The following is a 17,842-nucleotide window of genomic DNA, read 5'->3' on the forward strand; positions in this document are numbered from 1 at the left end:
CTCACTGATGCCCAGCTCTCTTGCTGTAACCCTCTCTACAGCAGTGGCCTGCTTCTTGGGCAGACACTTTGAATTATTCATAGAATCGAGTCGCTCTAAGCAGTGGATCGGCCACAGTTTGATGTCATGCACGCACACATGTACAGTGTACGGGAGCTATAGGACAATGAAGTAGGATCAAGATCTTTATATGCGTTAGTGTGTGCTGCTTGTTGCCTGGCTTTTTACCTCATTTGACAGTTGCATTTTTCTGTGTCATAATGTGGTTATCCTTTTGTCTGAATAGGTAATTGCTCAGCTTTTTCCAGACTGGTATCCATAAGCTTTAAGGGGAAGATGTTAAAATCTTTACCCCAGAGCTTTGGGAAACTACAGAGGTTACCTTGGTCTGATGGTTTATTCATGCCGCTCATGTCGGCAGAATGGGGACATCACTCCATCTAGTGGTGGAGGTGTGTAGCAGTCCTATCAAAAAGGGAGTTAATATATCAAATAAACTCACTTAACCTTCTTTTCCTGATTGTTGTTTTAAATCTTTTGCTTCTCTTAATATAGTTTTATGTTTAAGTTCAGTCCCACATTACTAAGTAAAAAAAAGAACAAAACCAAAGACAACTGTGGACCATTATTGTGTCGTCTCATCTACCATTCTGCAACATTTGAAATTTTGGCAGTCAGGAACTGCCAGCAGTTTCTAGTCTTTGCTGCGGTTTACCACCCCTACTCCTTGCACTGCACTTGCATTGCCCTTCCTTTGGGAGAGTCTTAACATCCACCTTACTTTAGACCAAGTGGCCACCGATCAACTGTACTGTGGGTGGGGTCATTCAGGCAGAGTCATTATGGAGCCCTCGCTCCCTGTTACGGTGGGAGGGTTGGTACGCTGTTGTTTAATTACCCTCTCATGCTCCTGACCTTGTCTGGGATGTGCTGATCATTATCCAATGTGCTTGATATTTTCATGGGCAGTGATCAAACAAGCCTAACTGGTTACTGTAGCCAGGAGTCAGAAGGATTTGTGGTCAGTCCTCTTTGCTGGTTAAGCAAAGCGTTGTGGCCTGTGTGTCTTGTCGAGTCTACACAATCCATCCCTGCGATTTATACAGTCTGTCACTAATGAGAATTTAGGGGTTAAAAATGATCTGACTTTTGATCGCTAACGATTCTTGCCAGTGATCTGAGTACAGTTCCACTCAGCATTACAGCACATAGCACATTCAATATTTTCTCACTTTAAAAACTTAATACGTTACATTACATACAGACAGAATTGATGGATATCTAGATCCTTTGGACGGTTCAGCAGCTGAGCCTGACATATCATGATAATTGATAAACAAATATATAAAGCAGGAAAAATACAGCATTTGGGTGGGCCAAGTGTAACTGAGAGGGCTGCCTGACTATAGCCTAAGTGGAGGGAAACACTAAGGTTATATTGTTGTGGAAATAAAAGCTCAATCACTGACTGACACGTGTCTTTGTCTCTCTCTCTCTCCTCTCTCTCTCTGTCTCTCTCCTCTATCCTCTCCAAAGGCTCTGATCAGTGATAGACTGTACCCCGTGGTCCCGTTCAAAGAGCACCATCCCCGGCAGGCTGGCCACACCCCCGCCCTCCTGCCTCCATGTATCCTGAATCTACCACAGACTCCCCCGCTCGCCTCTCCCTTCGACAGACTGGCTCACCCGGCATGATCTACAGGTGAGTTGATGGACATACACAGTACGGACAGACATCACACATTTCTCTGCATCCACATGTATGCCCTTATGCCAGTTACTGAAGATGTGTCAATTAAGAGACTGTTTTGAACAAAATTTTAATTCAAAGTATCTACAATAAATAATTTGCAGAGTTCATTCAATAATCATGCTATCACATTATCATGCTAATGTTAATGCACTTTGCCAAGCTGCTTGCTTTGAAAATGTGCCCTGTAACCTGTGTTGTTGTGAGATGCAACAATGTACAATGCACAGCCTGAATCAAAAAGAAATCTGAGTTTGCATTCTGTACTGAATTAAGACTTTGAGCAGAAACGTAGGTGTGTGTTATGGTAGTGTTATGGTTACTTTGATTATTACCTAAATCCATACAGCAATTAAAGTTGAAGTTAAAACTAAATACATTCATGAAGTATGTTGTGATCTTGGCAAAACAAAACAAACACAGACAGCAAAATAATTACTGAAGCACAACTTAGAATGAGTACAAGAAACTATCTCTCTGTCACATATACACATGCACACTTAACATCACTATCGAGGACATTGGGATTCTTGTTTGTTCCATGGAGGTTTAGCATTTACATTCCTAACCCTAATTTTATCTAACAGATACCTAACGAATGAAGACCTAAGTCATTTTGGCTTAATCTGAATGCAAAATTGTGACATAGGTGGATGTACTCACATATCACAGCATTTCAAATTGTCGCTCACCGGGTTGAGTGTTGTGTTTACTCAGTGGGAACAGCAGTATGGACAGCCATTGCTAATTTGTTCAGATTGTCTTGCACTGTGAGGTTTCACCACCATGTGGCGCCAGAGACTCATCAGCTTGTATCAATAATAAGCATCTGTTCCACTCCTCTTCTCAAGCAGCTTTTTGGCTGTGTTACGCATTTTCTCGGTTATGGCCAGATGGGATGCCGTGGCTGTCAGCTATAGGTTCTGTGATACTTTACAAAAGCTAATGGAGTCTTGTCTTTCATAGACTTCGGTAATATAACAATGGAAGTGGATTTTGATTTGCCTTCACTGGGAGATCTGTGACACTGAGACATAGTATAGCAGCCTGTCATCATCACATCAGTGCCATTCAGAATTTCCCTTATACCAATTCATGTCCACTACTGTTTCACAGTTTTTCATGCAAAGTCATTGCACAGCTTATGTATTTAACTATACTAAAAGGTTAAAGTGGACCAGCACCTTCGAGTGCATCATCAAACACCAAATGGTGTGCAGTGTTACCTCTTTTGTGATGGCAGAAATATGTATATAACACATATATAATAACACATCTGAACAAGCGCTATAATAATTTTCTTTGTTTAACTCTTGGTATCTTGCTTTAGATTATGTGTCACTGATTAAAACAAAAATGTTATAATGCCCATTGGTCACTTATTATTCAGCAGTACAAATGATATGTATGTCTTTCTGTACTACTTTTTAAATCATTTAAGAAAATTACACCATATGAAAAACAGATCAGAGCAAGAACTCAATGTGAATCTTTTTCATTACAACAAGGAACTGTACAGTCTTTTTGAAATTAGATGAAATAACATTTATCTGGAATGGCATTCATCTTGTGCTTAATGAGCTAAAAGATCATTACTTGTGTGTGACATACACTTAATTACAAAACTTTGAAGGGAGTGCTGTTTGACTAAAAACACAGGCATTCAAAGAAAATGCAGAATCTTGTAATACACATCTCAATTGTTTTAATATCTAAAAATACTATGAAATTGTTAATCCATATTGAGTTGGGTCTTAAAATCTTGTTATGAGTGTAAAACTTGTATCCTGAGTGGACACTGTGAGATCAAGTTGCTGGATGTAATTTAATTGCAGGTTCGTCCATTGGTTTGAGAGGTCAGAATACATTTTAAAATTATTTTCAGATCTCGAAAACACTGGCAAGTTTGTTATTGTATTGACTTAAAATATACACAAGTGACTGCACTTTTCACTTCTAATGCAGTATTTCTATTTCCTCCTATTTTACTCTTCCACATTTTGTTCTGTCTCTGGTAAACAGTCAACACCTCTTATTACCTGATCATCTGCATCTAAATTTCCACCACTACTAACTTCTTCCCTTTCCTGCTTTTATTAACCAAAGCTTTCCTTTTTCCTCCTTTCCTCTGATGTCTTCAGCGCTCGCTATGGGAGCCCCAAACGACAGCTGCAGTTCTACAGGTACCTGTCTGTCTGTGTATCTGCCAGTTTGTTTGTTGTCGCAGGGCAGGGTTATTGAAGTTGACCCGTTTTTTAATGTCCATTTTTACTTGTGTTAGCTTGTGTCTGTGTGTAAAGTATGCGTTTTTATGTTTGCCCTATGTATTTACAACATTTTGTATTTTATTATTGTTCTAGGTCTCTGTAATAACCTTGCTGTAGAGACATGCTGTTCTGTTATTTAAAACCTTACATCCATTAGTAAACCTCTGCAGCATATATAACACTTATCATCTACTATTTAGCTGGCAATGCACTATCCAGCTTAAACCTGAGAGGGGTGATGATGGATATTGTTGCAAGGTTGCTTGCAAAACCTTTGAATCAGCAATAACTGTCTGAGTTCAAATGTTTTTTCCTTTTTCTTTTTCAATTTTCTTTTCAGCAGTGACACTTGAGACACCCACCACTGTTCTTGTCAAATTTCAACACGTGATTAAGACGATTTTTTTTTATTGAACTTATTTCTCTACAGTTCAGTAAGCATATACTCATTTCCTCTATTCATCATTTCTTTATTAAAGTGCATCTTTTTTGACCTCATGGGAGTTCACCATGATCTGTCTTGTTCTAAAAGCCAGCGAGAGAATTTTGATCAGCACTGGGGATGAGATGATGTTCCTTCATGGTGGTTGGTACTCACTCCTCCAGCCGTGTGCTTTCAGATGGCCAGCCTTTCTGCTGCTTTAGAGTAGGATCATGTTTTATGGTCTTATATCAGGCCTTATTCTGCTGATCCAGTTATAAAAACCCCTGACTATGTGGATGTGCTTGTAATGAGCTCACTACTGGATTTTTATCTTGGCGCCTTGCACATTTCTGTCCTTTTAAAGTGCAAACCGTCCCACTAGCTGCTCCCCTGGTCTACGTATGTGAGGATCGATTAAGCCCCTTATCTATGTCTGTCTATCACACTGACAGCCTCATGGACTGATGCTGGGAAGGGACATTTTATTCTTTTCAGTCATCTCACACAAACACACACAAACTTGAATACTCCAGCCACGATGGCTGACACACCTTTATCCAGGATGCAAACAACCTCTGAAAGTTTTGTCCCCGTACGATGGAATCCAAGTACTGCTTTGTCTCATCTCTGTCTTGCCCTCACAAGGATTGTTATACTGTATGTTGTGTAACTATGACTTGGCTACTCCAGAACCGTTTTATGTTAGCCTTTAGGGTTCTGTACTAAGAATGCTTTCAGTAAAGTATTTCCGCCTCTGGCTACCGTTAAACCATTTTATAGTATTCACAGGACCGAGTGCTTTCCTTACAGTGAGGATTGTTGACTTGTGACGACTTATGTCTCTTCTTTTCAGATTAGGGAAAATAGATCATGTAAAATAAAAATCTTATAGCAAATTCTTCATCTAAGGACCTAAGGATGGATTACAGGTTTCGCAGGCATATGTACAGTTTTTTTTTTTTGTGAATTACCAAGTTTATGTGTGAAGTCCATTTTCTGTTCTTAGAATCAATTGTTATAGCTCATAGTGTTGCTATTAAGGTGTGGATATTAAATTGTAAGATCTCTCTTGATGTTGAAATCATAACTCAGCACATTCTGTGCAAGAAGGTTGGGTAGAGTGAAATGTATACTGTACAGGAGGGAGTCATGATTAAGTCACTGTCTCAGTGGTATCCCTGGTTTCATATCTTTTTATCACCTGCGCCAAAATAGCGCACAGATGGAAAAAAAAGGGTGTAGATTAGCTTCTCCAAACGGGAACATTTTTACTGTTGTCTGGGTGGTGCAGAGAGCAGGATATTTGCAGGTCTTGAAAAGTGTTAAAAAGCATTGAATTCCGCATCTGAAGGTATTAAGAAGTTTTCAGCTGAGTTTTAGAAAGTCAGATATTTTCTCTTGCCTGTTGTAGGCGGTAATGTTCGTTAAAAATATTCTTGTTTTCAAAGGCAGACTGTCAGGAGACATTATACACCAATAAACTAAAAGTAGGATTGTTCTTTCAGTCAGCAACTTAAATTAAAATTGAATAATTAAAATTTTAATTATATGCTATAGGGAGGTTCTGGAGAATGTGATATAATCATAAATAACCTGGGGCCATATTGTCCACCATTCTTTCATACTTTGGTCAGCATGACTGTGAAACAGGTATTAAGTAGATGATGTGCTTTTGTGATTTTAGTGCATGTTGAGATATTGATATGGATTACTTTATACTGTACTTTCACTTATACAGATTTCTAAGTGTTTCTAAGATGATGATTAAGTGAATATGGACTTTCATGTAAGTATATGGGATGTTTTCCCGTGTACCATATAACACCAGTGCAGAGTAACTCTAGCGTATTATTCAGGTGGTTGACAGTTCTGTGTTTAGAGTCATTGTTATGTGACACACTCTGATTCTGACCTTAACCTGAACACAGGGCTGCTGAGATGCTGCAAGCGTGCTTAACCAGTGTGGTTTTCATAATACCTTGGTTAGAGAGTACTTGAACATGCTTGGTGGTTTGTCTTTTTCTGTGTGTGTGTGTGTGTGTGTGTGTGTGTGTGTGTGTGTGTGTGTGTGTGTGTGTGTGTGTGTGTGTGTGTGTGTGTGTGTGTGTGTGTGTGTGTGTGTGTGTGTGCGCGCGTGCGCGTGTGCGTCCATACATACAGTATACATTTGCTTGACGTTGTGTGTGTTTCATGTCCACACACAACACTCAGGCCCTCATTATTGTCCAGCTCTTAGTATTCTTTCCTGTGGAACAACAATCAGAGGCTTTTAGTGCAAAAGCTTTGGTGAATAATTCAGAGCTGATATTATTTGCTGCGGTTAGCAGAAACAAGACGGGCCACTAAATGACATAAATGGATTTCTTCCATGAGATCTCACAGGGAGGGGCGGAGGAGAGGTGTTGGTTGTGGTGATAGAGTATGGTCCAAGTGGTGAGGGGAGGGAAGGGATGCACTCTCTTATTCACTAATTGGTTTAGACGTTTCCTAGTAAGACACTCCCAGTTTGGGTGGACCTGCTTCATTGCTGTCTGCAGTGTGTGTTTATAAGAGCAGACTTGCACCCCACAACTTCGCTCATGAGCCGACCCCCAAGAAATCGGGTGAGTTTGAGGAAAGATTTTCACTCGTGACCACATCAGGCGTGTTTGTTTGTGTGTATGTTTTGTGCGTGAGGGGTTGGCAGAGTGTGGAAGAGTGTGTGTACGTGTATATGTGTGTGTGAGTGTGAATGCATGCTGCCTAGCTTGAAGTCTCCTCCTCCTTCTGTCTGTATGTGAGGAAACCAGCCGTTTGGGAGAACTCTGATGATATTTGAAATTATAAGGAAAATTTATGAGAGAGACCTAAGTCATGCCATACCATGTCTTGATGGCATCAACCGTTTGGACTAATTTTTTTTTTTAATTTCATATCCGAATTTTGAACAAATATGCTTGGTGTTGTTTCCAGTCTGTATACAATAATTAATAGAAAAAGGGGTTAGATTTAATGTTATTTTACTACCACTTGAAAATCTTGGTTTTAAAAGGGGATTTGATGTCAGTGTTGTGGTGGCTCTGTTAGCTGTTTTGTACAGAGGCAAAGAAAGTGCTGTTCAAGTGTTGTACTTGTCAATAGACTTTTAATGGATCAATATAGCTTAGACCTTACAGCGTATTGCAAACCAGCAGTAAAACATCTTTTCCTTATTCTCTGGCAGTTACAAAGAAGGGATTGCGGACCGAAACAGAATAATTCTTGTTAACAATACAGATTAAATTACCTTTATTAAAATGCTACTGTAAATGTCACCTTAAGTAGTATCAAATTGATTTATTCTGTCAGGCCAGAAACTCTTCCTTGTATCTTATGTTAACATTTGATGAATAATTTGGTTTTAAATGCATAATTTTAGAATCATGAACAAGGACATGTAGCATGCTGCAATGAGATATAAGAAAGAAAGATTTTAAGATGTAACAATGTTAAGGTATAACAAAGAAAGATTATCCTGTAACGTTGACTCTGCATGTGTTCAAGTGGTTTTTCATTGCTTTTTTGTTTACAGACTAAAGTTTTTATGAACAGGTTCAACCATTTATTTACCATTTTATTTATTTTATGTCAAAGAAACACTGCATTTTGTTTATTTATGAAGTCATATTTAGAATGTATGTGCGTTCTTAATATTGTTCTGCAGGTTTTAGGATTATATATTAATATAAAATTGCAGTCGTACATTGTCCATACCAAGAAAGAGGCTTTATGGCCAGTGCTCCGGAGCGCGTTTGGCAGTAAGTTGCATTCTTGTGGTGATGGTGGGACTGACACAGTGCTGCCCTCTATTGATTAAATTCAGAACAACTCTCTTTGAATAGCTGAATTAAAGCGGATTCGAATGATTGAAACAAAAAGTGTGGCTCTAACAGAGGAAGGACAGCTTAGTGGTTAAAACAAATACTTTTGAAAAGGAGCTGAACAGCTGGTTGAAACTCTCTAATCAGTTAGAAGGTTCTTATATAACTTGTCCATTGCAAATGCATATTATGCAGTTGTTTTTTCGGGATACTTTAGAGATGGGATACTCTTCCCTTTTTTTGGGATACACTGAAATTATATTGTGGACTGCTCTCAGAAAGTTTGTCCCTTAGCTCTCCTTTTTAGTCCAATCAGAATCAGAAGTGAGAGCAGGAGCAACGTTCCCTCCTGTTGCTTGGTGCATGTTTGAATGCTTCCCCTTTGCAGATAGCATGTGCCCTCTTTGGTCCTGCTCCTTAATCACCAGCAAGTCACCTGAATGTTCCCTATCAGTGTAACCCTGCCATTGTGTACCTGTCAGGGGAGGGTGGTGCTGGGCTATGTTGTGCGACTCTGATTACAGGATGCATGGCTGTGAGCTGCCCCAAGCAGGAGAGCTGTTTTTTTTATGGGAGCAGGTGCTATTTAAGGAGGTGGCTGTGCCCTGTCGGCTCCTCGCTCCGTCCGTGTCCCTACTTTATTCTTCACTGCACGGGTCGTCTCAGCATCATAAGGAGGAGGAGGAAGAGGAGAAGGGGGGGGCATGTTTGCGGGAGGGTACGCTGGTGGCCCCCGGGGGGCTCCTGGCAGGCGCAAGTCCAGTTACTGTCCTCCTGAAAACCTGCAGATCCCCAAACCAGCAGCGCCAGGCAGCGGTGTTCGGAAGAGCAGCAGCAGTGGCAGTGGCAAGATGCTGTCTATGTCATACAGCGAGAGTATCCGGAGCGGGATCAACCGCTACCACTCAGACCAGGGGCTGAATCAGCCACCGGCCAGGCCCACTGACCAGGCTGAGCTACAGAGACTCCGGGAACAGAGAGTCGCCGCTCAGGTTAAGAACATGGAAGACTTCCTGAAGATGAATGGGCTGGCCCTGGAGGAGTGTGTGTCCTATCAGACAGGCATGAAGTACAGGTAAGAGAGGGGCAAAGCTTGACAGGGAGTCAGATATTCTAGAGACCTGGACAGTGGTGGGTACTGAAAATCAGCAGGTGAGAACTTTGTGGTTGACGTTGGTCAGACACATGAGGTTCCACTGAACAGGCGTGTGCGATCGTAATTAGTTAGTTGTTTTTGGGGGTTTTTTGTGTGTTTTTTGGTTAGCATCACAAATCATTACTTTGTACCTTTACTTTTGTTTTTATTTAAACAAAAACTGTCAGAAACAGATGAGCAGTTAGGAACATGCTCATCTGCCTCTTCTTCGTTAATATCATTATAGTCTTGCTCTGTCCTCTGGTCAGGCTGCACTCATGCAAAGGTACTGGGGCTCAGGTTTTATTTTAATCATCTAGGTCGTTGGCATATTTGCCCAACTACATGGGAAGGACAGACTGCTCCGTAAGGAGTTACCTGGCCCCTTAAAATCTCACTCACACTTTTCTTTCCCTTTCCCCTTGTTCATGTATATAGTATCCCTTCTTCTCTGGCTATGCATGCCTGTTTGCTGTACAGAGAATTTTTCCCCATAAAGACCATACTTTTCAGTGTGACCAAAGCAGAACTGGTAAAATAAATGTAATAATATTGAACTAGATATTCTGTTCTCACTGTCATGATATTGTAATATAGGTTCAAATATTGGTTTGGTCAGAATCATGGTTTTCTGAGCTTATTTTAATCTTGTAACTGAAGTGATAATTACCACTAAATGCCTTCTCAACTAGTGGAAAACTCGAAATGTTGTGATTTGGGGTTTTTCAGCTAACTTAATTTGTTTAAATAAATTTTGAAACTCAGTGTTTTCTGAAAAATGCTTTGACAAAGCTGAAAACAAGGCTGTTTATCTTAGCTCATAAAAAGTTGATGTATTTGTAGATACAAGGCTTTCACAGCCACAGTCATATTGTTACATTATCATGGATAGTATGTCAAGGTACCATGCCAAAATATTGTGAGATTTGAATTTCTCGTTACACCAAGCTTTAGTTCAAAAGTGGAAGGCAGATGTTATGTATAGATCCTTTACTAATAAATATGAAATGCACCACTGAGGCAGAACAGAGGATCAAATTTGAAACATTTGCACGTTTTGTCTGAGCCATCAACCCAGTGACAGGACACCAAACAGGCTATTTTATGGACTGTTGCTGTTGAGCCAGTGCAGCAGGCTTAGCGGCTGTTGTGTTGGCTAATAAGACCTGTTAAGCTGATGTTGTCGTTGTCTTAGACATGGATAGCTTTCATCACACACAGGCATGGCTGCTGTTGTTTTTGACTGAGACCAGTGACTAGAACGCAGGTATGGCTGGCTTCTGTTACCGTGTCTGGGGTGACCACGTTTTACTATAGTCTGCATGTAGTGTTGTATGTCACCACTGCTGGCATGTTACTTTGCAGTTACCTCCGTGGTGTGTAAAGCTCAGTCACTAACCCATGACAGACTTGGGTGCAGCTTTGTGAGCATGCATGTGGAAAGAGCATGTGTGGTTCTTTACTTACAAACCTCAGAGAGCCTGATATAGTAACTACTCATACTGGTTACACACCGTTAACACTAAAGCTCTGTATCATTTTGTTTTTGTTCAATCTAGTGGATCTATTCATAAATCTAAGTGTGATTTATCATATTTCTTTACAGTGTTGTATTCGACCATTGGTATCGGTTTACCACAGGAGTATTAGCTCATGCAGCAGAGGAAATCCTGCCAGGATCTGCTGTTTCTTGTATCGTGATCGCCCGCAATTCTGTAATTAGTGCTGCAATTGGGTCAGCAAGTACATGCAACCTCTGACTCAAACTCATCATTATTTCAGGTGTGTGGTCAGGAAGCCGAGCCAGCATCGCTTCTAAGTCGCATTTAACCATTCTTTGCAGTGCCATCACCTTTTCCCACAAACTTGGCAGAAAAGGTTACAGTTACACTGTAGTGTTTTTTTTGTTTTGTTTTGTTTTTTAAACTCTCCTGCTTGCTTTCTGCTCTGCAAACAACCTTGCAGACATTGTTTCAGGAAATATCCACACAGACCTTCTGAATTACTCCGTGCTATTAAGGGAGCCATTGTTTTACACCACCAGAGAAGCAGGGGACTCATTCTCCCAGCTCTAAATTAACATAATTAACAGTACTTCAGTAAGACATGATGAATAGTCTTTCTACTAATGCTTAAATACTGGTCAGTGAATAAATAATAGTCGGTACTAATCTACCCTTCTCTTTAGACATATACCTGTTGTTGATTATGATGGTTTTAAGGTTGTAAATATCTTGCAACTCAAGGTAAAGGATTACTCTATTTCCATTATGTTGCCCTTGAAACAAAATACTACCACTCAGCAGGCCCATTTGGACACCGGAAAACTTTCCCTAGTGTCCATGTCCTCCGAATGAATAAGCCAGGCAGTGGGTAAAGGAGCCAGCTTGAGTTCAGTCAGGCGAGACAGGAAGCCTTGTGTCTCCTGTAATACCTATGTGGAGGATGACTGGGAGAGTATGGATTTCTGGAGTGACTTAACACTAATGGTCATGGTCATGGTAATGACCTCCACTTAGGCGTCTACACATGCAAAGGCATGTTTGACCATAACTGTCCCTTGATGTACCTTTTCTTGCTGCTCACTGTGAAAAGCTTTGCTCTGCAGGAGAACACATTGTATTTTGGATCCTTTTTAATATTATAAAAATTATTTTCCTCTTTCTGTAATGAAATATATGTAAAGTTTGAATAGCTTTTTTGAAATCCCTGGTTAGACAGCTTCCAAGTCTCATGTTTTAGTACAGATGTATTAGACACGTTTGGCCACTAGGGGGCAGAAAAACAGCAAAACAAGCTGGTGCATGTACAGTCAACACGGCGTCAGACTTATTACCAGGCAGTTTATGTATGCAGCAGACACAAAACAGTAACAGTGCTTTTTTGTTTGCTTTTTGTTTGTTTTGGGGGTTTTTTTATGGCCATCTGATGAATAAAAACCAATATTCTCTCTCTCTTTCTTTTTTAGCAGCTAGATGTTCAGCTATGTTCACGGGACACTTTTTATTTGGTTCATTGTTAGTCTGAAAAATTGATTAATGAAGGCTAGATTAGAGGCAATCCTCACACTGGGGAAGCTGCAACTGGAGAATGAGACATTTTTGCTGTAACAATGAAACAGTTAATCACTTAAATATAGTTGCAGATTGCTTTTTTGTCGATCACTGAATCTCCAGTTAATCAGCTAATCATTTTGGGTTTAATACAAGTTCAAGGAAACATGGACAGAAATTTTCAGTTGTTCCTCAACAGAACAAAGAAAAACTAATTCTAAAATGTAGAATATGTTACATGTGGCGCCATCAGAATTTGATCACTGATCACTGATCACCCTTTGAATAGTTCTCTGTCAATAACTGCTGATCTCCACTAGATGGTGCAGGTGTTCCGCCTCAGCAGCTAAGTTGATACCAAGTATCACACATTCCAAACGCCTCCCACTGCCACCATTCACTGAGCACAGTGTGTGCATCATTCTTAGCACTCCTACACTGCAGAACATCCTGTACAACTAGTTTTGACATTTAACAGTTTCTAGTGAACATAACCTGTTATTGGAACATGAGCAAGAGAAGAATAAAAGCATTTAAAATAGCAACCACACAATGGAGAGTCACAAGCTGGCAGCATAGAGGAATGTTTCTTATTTCTTATAAGTTCAGTTCTTCTGCCCCATTCGCAAGCCTCATTCAAACATTTATTCTCAGGTCTCAGTTCTTCTTACTCGCACACACACTTTATCAATATCTTTTTCATTTCTCTCTGATATATATACACACACACAAACTCTTCGGTGAGGACATAAATCTGCACTGAGCCAATCTAAACAGTTATAATTTTTTTTTCTCGATATCAGCAGTACTGCAGCCTGGGCAGCTGTTCAGGTGATCCCCTACTCAAGGGCTAAATTTAGTAACAGATTCATATCCACAGCTGCAGCTGGATACAGCTGAGCGGGCTGCAGCCTAACCTGTTAATCCGCTGTTTTATTTCAGGCCCACTACCTCACAATCTTACTACTTTGATGAGAGCTGCTGAAATGGCTACGCTTTATCTTGGTCACCAGAGTGGGAGATGATGTTTAGGTATCTGGAGTGATATAGATTTGATTTTCAGTGTTGACCTCCCCTCTTCCTCTTTGAGCTATCTCTGGCTGGCCTAGTCTGACAGCTTGTCAAAATGTTCTAGTCAGAAATGGAGTGTGGGCACAAGAGGTGGGAATGCCAGAGATTACACAATTCTGTTTTGGTTTGCTCTGTTTTGTTGTTGTATTTCAGTTTGAAAGTCTCTTATTTATGGCAACTCAACTGCCAGCACATAGTGTCATTGGTCATTGTCAACATACTGATTCACCATGTGGTAGCTTTCTAATTTGTAAGCCTTTACATTTGGTTGTATTACACCATAGTTTTTACTTTGATGTCTGATTTATGTCAAGAAGCACCGCCAGGGGTGTAGCCCTGTCACACATGTACTTACTGCTGCTTTTATTTGACAAGATTCCACTACATTCTTGTGAAATAGAAGGTCTTTGAAGTGTAGCTCCTTCCACTGAAACAATTTCTATGGTTATAATCAGTGTCATGATTACCATTTGTTGGATGGTTGTTCTAATGGTGACTATGTCCATGATAATCAGGTCTTTCCTTTTCAATTCTCTTTCAGTTTAGAAATAGTTGATTTCCCATATATAATACTGGCCCTGTTATTAATCTCAAAATTACCTTTATCCCTGTTTTCTCCAAGCTGCTAAATGCTAGCTGGAAACACTGAGTAGGAATGTGTCATTTTTTAATTAAGCAGGACTGATTATGCTTTACACCTATGATAACTTTCATGCATTTCTGCAATAACTGTGTTTTTCTTTATGTCTTAAAGTATGTGCGTCTCTGTGTAATATTAGTGTATGTGTCACCAGTGGCTGCAGGGGGATTGCTCTGTACTGGATATGAATACCCAGTAGTGACAGGAGGTAGGAGGCTCTCTCCACTGCCCTCAGCCTTGTAGACACTCAGGCCTTAGAATTGTACTGTTGTCTCTTTGCATCCCATAATAGTTGTTGCTTAACATTCAGCACATATTTCCTAAACTGTCAACTTCCATCTCGGAATAATGTAAAGTTTTGTTTGTTTGAAACTTCTCCAAGTACTTTTCTGTTGCTTTCCCTCTCCCTCTTGGACTTCTCATTAAACATCAGAATATGCTGCATCAGTATTAAACTTGGCAGAAGTCCTGCTTGAATTTATTTTTGTTTGTCTCTTGTGGTGTTTTAATAATAAATTACAGTAGGTCTTTAGGCCAAAAAAAATGATAGATATAAACCTTAACATGCAGTAAAGTGTTACACTTCTATTTTTAAGTTCCTGTGTTAGATGCGGTCAGGGAATACTTAGCCAAAGTGTTTCTCATTCACAAGATTAAGGTTATCATTATGATGAAGGAAAGTTCACCAAAGCTTTTAGTACATTTCTGTGGTTTCGTGGGAACGCTTGCAAATTTAATGCAGAGGGAAATTTTCTGTTCAGTGACGTGCAGGTGTTGCTGTAAGTATAAAACACAAATAATGGTTAAGTTGTGCTTTGAGAGGAAACTCACTCCTGGCTTTTCACATTTCTTATAGCACCATAGTATCGGCTGATGGCTTATCATTCTTTTCTGCCTTGTTGATCCGTCTGATCCTTTTATGGTCCTTATATTAGTATTATCACTGAGAATACACAACACTCAGGCTGGATCAATCCCTCCAAAACGTCAGTTTTAACTTAATTTCTTACCATACAAACACTTTTCTTCTTTCTATTTTGCTCCATGGCTTCTGCGGGTTATATTCAGCATTTGTGCATATTATGATCTACAGAGTTCTGTAGTTAGCTTCCTTTGTTATTTTAAGGTGTCAGGTCATGCCGTTGGTGTAGACTGTGACTTCAGGCAGGACGCCCAGGCAAAAGGTTGGAGCTGGTTTGATCTCTCAGAATTACAAGGTCAGGGATTTATTATTAGCAGTCTTACCACATTATAGAGCTGCCTTGTTTCTATATGTTTTACAGGTAGAGGCCATTCAGGATCACAGAATCAGCAGCTGAGAATAAAAAGGGAACAGTCTGTTTTCCTAAGCTAGCTTTAACCCATTTATTTAGTGCTTATGTGATGCACAAATGGCATTTTCTTTAAGGAAATGGGTCCTTCAGTTTATACAGTCGTTGGCTGCCAGAGCTATGCCCGTATCACAGTGCACATAGATTTTCAAAAAGTGCTTCTGATTACATTTCCAATCAATTGCTCAATTACAATCTGTTCTATATTGTAAACTGTATCTCAGTAAATTTTGTGATATTATCTGAGGTCACTTTGTTAGTATAGCATTGTCGAACAGGACAGGTGCAACCAGACGAGCCAGTAATTCTTGTTCTACCTTACAGACAGGAAAACAAAATAAAATAAAATAAAATGGTATATTAATGAAAAATATGAATGAATATACAAATTCATACAAAAAATTATTGAATTGCTTACATCCCCCGTCTATGTCTGGCTAATTGGAGATTTCAAACCACCGTTTTAAAAAGTGGTTACAGAAAGCATCACAGGGAGAGTGAAAACTGTTCATTTTCTGTCAGGGTTTGCACTCGTATTTTGCAGTATCTAGCTTGTTGCTATGGAGCAACCTGTATGAGAATAACACATCACAACCAGCTATATTGTTTCCTTAAAAGAGACTCACCAATCTGTTGCGCTTTTTGAACCACAAGAAGACTCAGTCCACAAGCTTTCTGTTATATAAATGATGCTGCTTCTTCTATGAAACCACTTTTAGCCAACTTAGATAAATGATGTTACTTAGTTAAAAGCGTTTTTCTCCAAACAATGGTTGAAGGCTGAAATGGATCACGTTACTGTGAAACAGGAGCTACAGTATGTTATATAGCAACTTGATAAAACTGTTAGATCTGACTGAAAGTGTTTCTCTCATTTGTAGACCAAGAGCATAATTCCTACGAATGTTGTGTTAGCAAATGATACATTATAAAGGTAGTCATGACAAAACAGGTCGCAGAATCAATCGCTGTCACCACTTTTGATTTCAGAAATTGATTAAATAAAATCCGCAAGGGGAACAAAGAATTTAATATCAGACAAATTGGAAGAGAGACAGTCCAGGGCAGAAATACCAGCCCACTGTGTCGTTCTGTACAAAAAAAATGTTGACGTGATTGATTCTGTCAAAGACACATTAAAGATCAATAAAAGTACAAAACGTTGTTAATTGGCAGCCTAAGTAAAGTTTCTTTGACCCCAAGAACATTTTCAGTGCTGCTTAGCTTGATTAAATCCGACTCTAGAAGCTCTAGAGGTTTTAAATAATGATTTTTTTTGACATTTTTAAGGCTTACGGTTCCAGACCAAGTCTCTTCTCCAGTATTTGAACTCATGTTTCTTAAAACAGTCTGGACACAGGATGCCAGGCCGCAAGCAGCTGCATCTTACCACTGAAATGCGTGCAGTTTAAAGCATTTCTGCTTAGCAACACATCTCTGGGTGAACATTCCCTTAGGTATGACAAATGCAGACAGGCAGGCGGGAGCATCCTCCGTTGAACAGGACAGATTATTCCGCTCCCTCCACTCACTCTCTCTTTCTTCAGATTAGTGAGCGTTCTCCTTAACTCAGCCCTGTTTAGTTTAAGTGCACCTTGTTTTACAAACTGTGATGCTGACATCCCTACATTGCTGTTAGATCACTGCTGTTTTGTCAACATGGTCAACATATTCACATAAAGTCATACTGTGCATGTATTTCATCACATACTGCATCTGAAGCACCTTTTTTTCTTGTACTTTTATCTGGCTAAACATTGCAAATATGCTGTGTATTTTTTTCTTATTATTTTTTATATTTATTTAGTCTTTAGCTAAAGCCAAAAGGCATCATTATGACTTTCATATTACATAAGAACAGGGGTTCCCTGTCCTCTATTTTTTGATTGTCTCAGCTCTCCTGCTCTGTTAGATGCATCAGTGGGGACAGCTGAGATGACAACTCCTCCTGAGCCCTGCTGTCTGCAGGGAATCTGTCATGTTCACTGGAGAATTAAGAATTGCAGCATTCGTTGCTCACAGATGCGACCTGTGTCTCTATTCACTATTCTCTTTTCTCAGGGATTCCCAGAATAATCAGTATTTAGCTTTAGCTTAACCTTATTTCTGCTTAATTTGTATATATACAAAAGCTTTTTAAAACCTCCAGTGTCTCATCTGAGATAATTCAGATCAGCAATAAGTTCTTATTTTACTAAACTACGTAAATGCTAAGATAACCAGTAAACAACAATATTCCAAGATATTTTTTTGCCTCAGTTAATTACATCCTCATTACAATGATGAAACAGTCAGCCATTAGAAATGTTTGGACACAGCCTCAAGATGCATT

The 17,842-nt window shown here is 39.6% G+C and overlaps 1 protein-coding gene across 2 annotated transcripts in view; it reads left to right on the forward strand.

Moving 5' to 3' along the window:
* kcnab2a (potassium voltage-gated channel, shaker-related subfamily, beta member 2 a) overlaps window positions 1-17,842 on the forward strand; it is an 80,507-nt gene that overhangs the window by 28,245 nt on the left and 34,420 nt on the right. The window contains exon 2 of one of the 2 annotated variants that reach the window (XM_041033833.1): window positions 1,537-1,702. In XM_041033833.1, the coding sequence (XP_040889767.1) occupies window positions 1,626-1,702 (77 nt within the window). In that variant the 5' untranslated portion in view covers window positions 1,537-1,625. Of the gene's footprint in view, window positions 1-1,536; window positions 1,703-8,984; window positions 9,356-17,842 lie in introns of those variants that run through there. The other variant, XM_041033831.1, reaches the window with a different exon arrangement.

This window comes from Toxotes jaculatrix, chromosome 3, assembly GCF_017976425.1.
Source record: "Toxotes jaculatrix isolate fToxJac2 chromosome 3, fToxJac2.pri, whole genome shotgun sequence".
NCBI lineage: Eukaryota > Metazoa > Chordata > Actinopteri > Toxotidae > Toxotes > Toxotes jaculatrix.